At 49.4% G+C, this 4,046-nt stretch overlaps 1 protein-coding gene across 1 annotated transcript; it reads left to right on the forward strand.

Annotated features, from left to right (window-relative positions):
- Window positions 1-39: 39 nt before the first annotated feature.
- LOC103624532 (cytochrome c oxidase assembly protein COX15 homolog) lies at window positions 40-4,046 on the forward strand. The gene is made up of 7 exons (XM_008643822.2): window positions 40-537; window positions 769-955; window positions 1,389-1,556; window positions 2,066-2,147; window positions 2,473-2,627; window positions 3,516-3,629; window positions 3,896-4,046. Exons 1-7 carry the CDS (start codon window positions 437-439, stop codon window positions 4,025-4,027), a joined length of 939 nt encoding a protein of 312 aa, XP_008642044.1. The 5' UTR covers window positions 40-436; the 3' UTR covers window positions 4,028-4,046.

Genomic DNA, 4,046 nt, shown 5'->3' on the forward strand with positions numbered 1-4,046 from the left:
CCCTCTGCGGCTGCCCCCACACCGAGACCCACCCCGAGAGTGCCCGTAGAGCTCTTCTCGTGCCTTCCCTTCCTGGCTGCAAGGGGACATGGCGGTATAGGGCTGGGAGTACCGGAGAGACTGCTCATAGCCTATTGATGCCCCTTGTAGGGTAACTCTTACACATTTATCGTTATTTTAGGTCTGGTCACTCACAAACTCTCTGATCTCTGTCCTATTTCTAATTGTGAGCTTAAGGATTGTCTGAACAAGGGTTTTAAGGATTATCAGAATATCCTGACTTGTAAGGGACCCACAAGGACCATCGAAGTCCCAACTCCTGGGTTGTTGTGCAGCCAACAGCTCTCGCTTCAGTTCAGTAGATTTGCCTACTGTCAGGGAGTGAGTTGTGCCTGTTCGTGTGTCTGCTCCCAGGCTGACAGAATCAGGCCTTTCTATGGTCGACTGGCACCTGGTGAAAGAGATGAAACCCCCCCGAACACAGCAGGAGTGGGAAGCCGAGTTCCAGAAGTACCAGAAGTTCCCAGAGTTTAAAATGTGAGTGTGCAAAATTGGAAGGAGGGTGGGCTGAGAGCATCCCTGCTGCAACTGAGTCACTCAAAAAACTCTTGTAAGAAGGAAAATGTTTTCTGAAGTCACTTGGAAGGCACACAAAGCCTGCCTGGTGGTGGCTCCTTTGTTCCCTGCCTTTCTCTGAGGAAGGCGATCCCGTGTCATGCAAAGTTCAGTCCGGGGCTGTGAAACAATTGCTTTACTGTCCTTTAACAGCCTGAACCATGACATGACGCTGGCAGAGTTCAAGTTCATTTGGTACATGGAGTACTCGCACCGCATGTGGGGCCGCGTCGTGGGCCTGGCCTACATCCTGCCTGCTGCCTACTTCTGGCGCCGGGGCTGGCTCAGCCGGCCCCTCAAGGGCTGTGTCCTCGCTCTCTGTGGGCTGGTCTGCTTCCAGGTGAGAGCTCTGCAGCTGCAGGGATTAGTGGCAACATCTGAATATTTAAAGGTCACCTAGTTTTAACCCCCCCAACCAGGGATAGATCAGTTTTGCTAGATCAGTTTGCTCAGAGCTCTATCCAACCTGTCTAGGGAAGAGGCATCGACAGCTTCTCTGGGAGACCTGTTCCAGTGCCCACCACCCTCACAATAAAGAATTTTTCCCAATATCTAATCTAAACCTGCCCTCTGTCAGTTTGATATCTTCTGATTCAGCATAGCTGAGACAGTGGGATTCATGATAGCTTGGTGTCAGTGACACCATGACAGTGTGTCAAGTGCTGGTAGCTAGTTGAAGGTAGAGGAAACAAGTTGCTTTGCCCTTAATATTTATCCCATTTTAGTAGTTGCTGCTGCCCTGTCTGGCTCTAAGCCCTCTCCTGTTTTGTTAGGGGCTGCTGGGATGGTACATGGTGAAGAGTGGGCTGGAAGAGAAGCCAGACTCCTACGACATCCCTCGGGTCAGTCAGTACCGTCTGGCAGCACACCTGGGCTCCGCGCTGGTCCTGTACTCTGCCAGCCTGTGGACAGGGCTGTCTTTGCTGCTTCCACGACACAAGGTATGGAGTGGTGTGTCAGGATTTAAAAGCCCAGGGCAGTGTCAGTTCAGAGGGTTGGGGTGTGGTGTGAAGAGTAAGTGAAGGCTGATGGTGCTTCTCTTGTAGTCTCTGTTCCTGACTCTGATATAATACTTACAGAATACTTGCGGTGTTACAAAACACCCATTCTGTAAACTTCTTGCTTATGGCACACTTGCTTTGGCTTGTGCTGTTCCGGTCAAAAGTGATTAGTCTTAGAATTTGTGTAAGCTCAGGCAGGGCTGTGCCTGGCTGGGCTAAATGATTCGTGCCAGTAACTGTCCAGGGGCCACTTCTGCACAGAGCTTGATTAGCTTGGTTTTGAGGGACCACTGAAGTGTGGCTGCTGTGTGGTGGTCTGTATATTCCCTCTGTAAAATACAGGCCAACCCTTCGGCCTATGTATGTAGTGAAGGCTTTTCTTAGCTGCTGCCAACAGCACTGGAAATGCCTTGATTATTTTTGTTTGTTTGTATGTTTTTGTTTTACAGTTGCCAGAAACCCATCAGCTCCTTCGCCTGAGACAATATGCTCATGGCACTACAGCTCTGATTTTTCTTACTGCTCTTTCAGGTAAACCTCTTTCTTTCTGCTGTCCAATTTGTGACTCATTCCTCTCTGCTGGTTTGATTTTTTTCTTCTGATCTGGTGGGGACTGTGAGCAACCCCATCCATTCTCTGGGAAAACTGGTGCTGTCAGGGAGCTTACAGTCAAGAACCTCCTCACTGGTCTTTCCCGGACGGTGGAGATGCACCTTTCAGCCTGCCTGTGCTGTGGGATCTCTGTATATGTTAAAAGAAATTCAGGATCAAGCTGAGCTCTTGAACAAGAGCTGTGCAACCTGGAGTGACACCTTTCCCTGCTCTGGTAGTCTCATTTTCTGCTATGGAATTGCAGGTGCCTTTGTGGCAGGGCTGGATGCTGGCCTTGTGTACAACTCCTTCCCCAAAATGGGGGAGCGCTGGATCCCAGATGATCTCCTTGCCTTCTCCCCTGTGCTGAGAAATATCTTTGAGAATCCTACAACTGTACAGTTTGATCACAGGATTCTGGTAAGTGCTGACTTCCTGATATGTCTGGGCTGCTTCTTGGTTGCCTCCTGCAGCCAAGCTGTCTCTTCTTTGGGCTGTGGTTCTGTCAGCTTGAGTGATTTCTAAGGTGTCCAAAGGGCCTGAGAGCATCTTACCAGTTTGCTTCTGCAGGAAGAGGAAGTTTAGCATTGTTACTTATTTTCCATGTGGCCTTCATCCTTAAGGAGGTCTTCCTCCTGCACAAGTAACACACTTTGTTTCTCTGAGTCTCCTTTTCCATAACATGAGCTACAGTGTGGGGTAGCCCTTGCTATTGAAATGTCTGGGAAAGCTGTGTGAAATAAAACTTGGAAATCCTGATATCAAACACTTCCTCCAGCATTTCTGAACTTGTTTTGCACTGTAGTGCCCTGTGAAAATATCTCAGCTAGTTAGAGCAATCCGGATATTAAATACCACTGCTGTGAACTAAGTTGTGGCTAAGACTAAAAAAAGAAAGATTAAGCTGGATCACCTGGGGTGACGTGCACAGAAAGATTATGTGGGTGAACTATAGCTGAGTGGTGGAAAAGTTTTCCAGATGACAGCTTCTACCTTCAGTTGTCAAGGTGACAGCTGGGGAGACAGCAGACATAATCCCCAATGACTTGAATAAATGAGAAAAAGCTGTTGAAAATAAAGCATTCATTTGGAGCAAAATAAAAGTTTCTGTAACTGCACTTAAATTTCAGGGTCGTTAACCTGATGGCGTGGGAGCTCTAGGATTTGGTCATGGCCATTAATATGTTTCTTCAGTTAAATATTGCTCACAGAATTTCTTTTACTGCATGGAAGGCACAGCCAGAGGCCAGTGCACCCATTTCCCTTGAACTTTCATTGAAGGACGGTTGTTTCCTTTCCCTTCTGTAGGGAATTGCCTCTGTCACAGCTGTCACAGCGCTGTACCTCTTCTCGAGGAAGATCCCACTCCCACGAAGGACCAGGATGGCTGTGACTTCCTTATTGGCCGTAGCTTGCATGCAGGTACTGCCCTTTTTTTTTCCCTACTCCTTCGTAGCACATTCACAAGACAGAGCTGACCCCACTGCGATCAATGCTGGCTCCAAGAGCCTGAACTGAGAGATGGAGCTGCCTAGGCCCCACACCTCACCATACTGCATGCACACTCTGAACTTGGGGGTGGCAAGTCCTGGTGTGGCCACGAGCCTTTCTACACCACACTTTGTGCTGGGAATGGTGTATCAGCGGTGCACCCACAACTGCTCTTACCTCTTCTCCCTTCTTGGCAGGTGGGCCTGGGCATCAGCACCCTGCTGCTTTATGTCCCTACACCTCTGGCTGCCACGCACCAGTCGGGTTCCCTGGCCCTGCTCAGCATGGCGCTGTGGCTCATGAGCGAGCTCCGGAGAGTTCCCAAGTAACGCACCGGCGGGAGAGCCC

The sequence above is a fragment of the Corvus brachyrhynchos genome, unplaced genomic scaffold (assembly GCF_000691975.1).
Source record: "Corvus brachyrhynchos isolate BGI_N302 unplaced genomic scaffold, ASM69197v1 scaffold61, whole genome shotgun sequence".
Lineage (NCBI taxonomy): Eukaryota > Metazoa > Chordata > Aves > Passeriformes > Corvidae > Corvus > Corvus brachyrhynchos.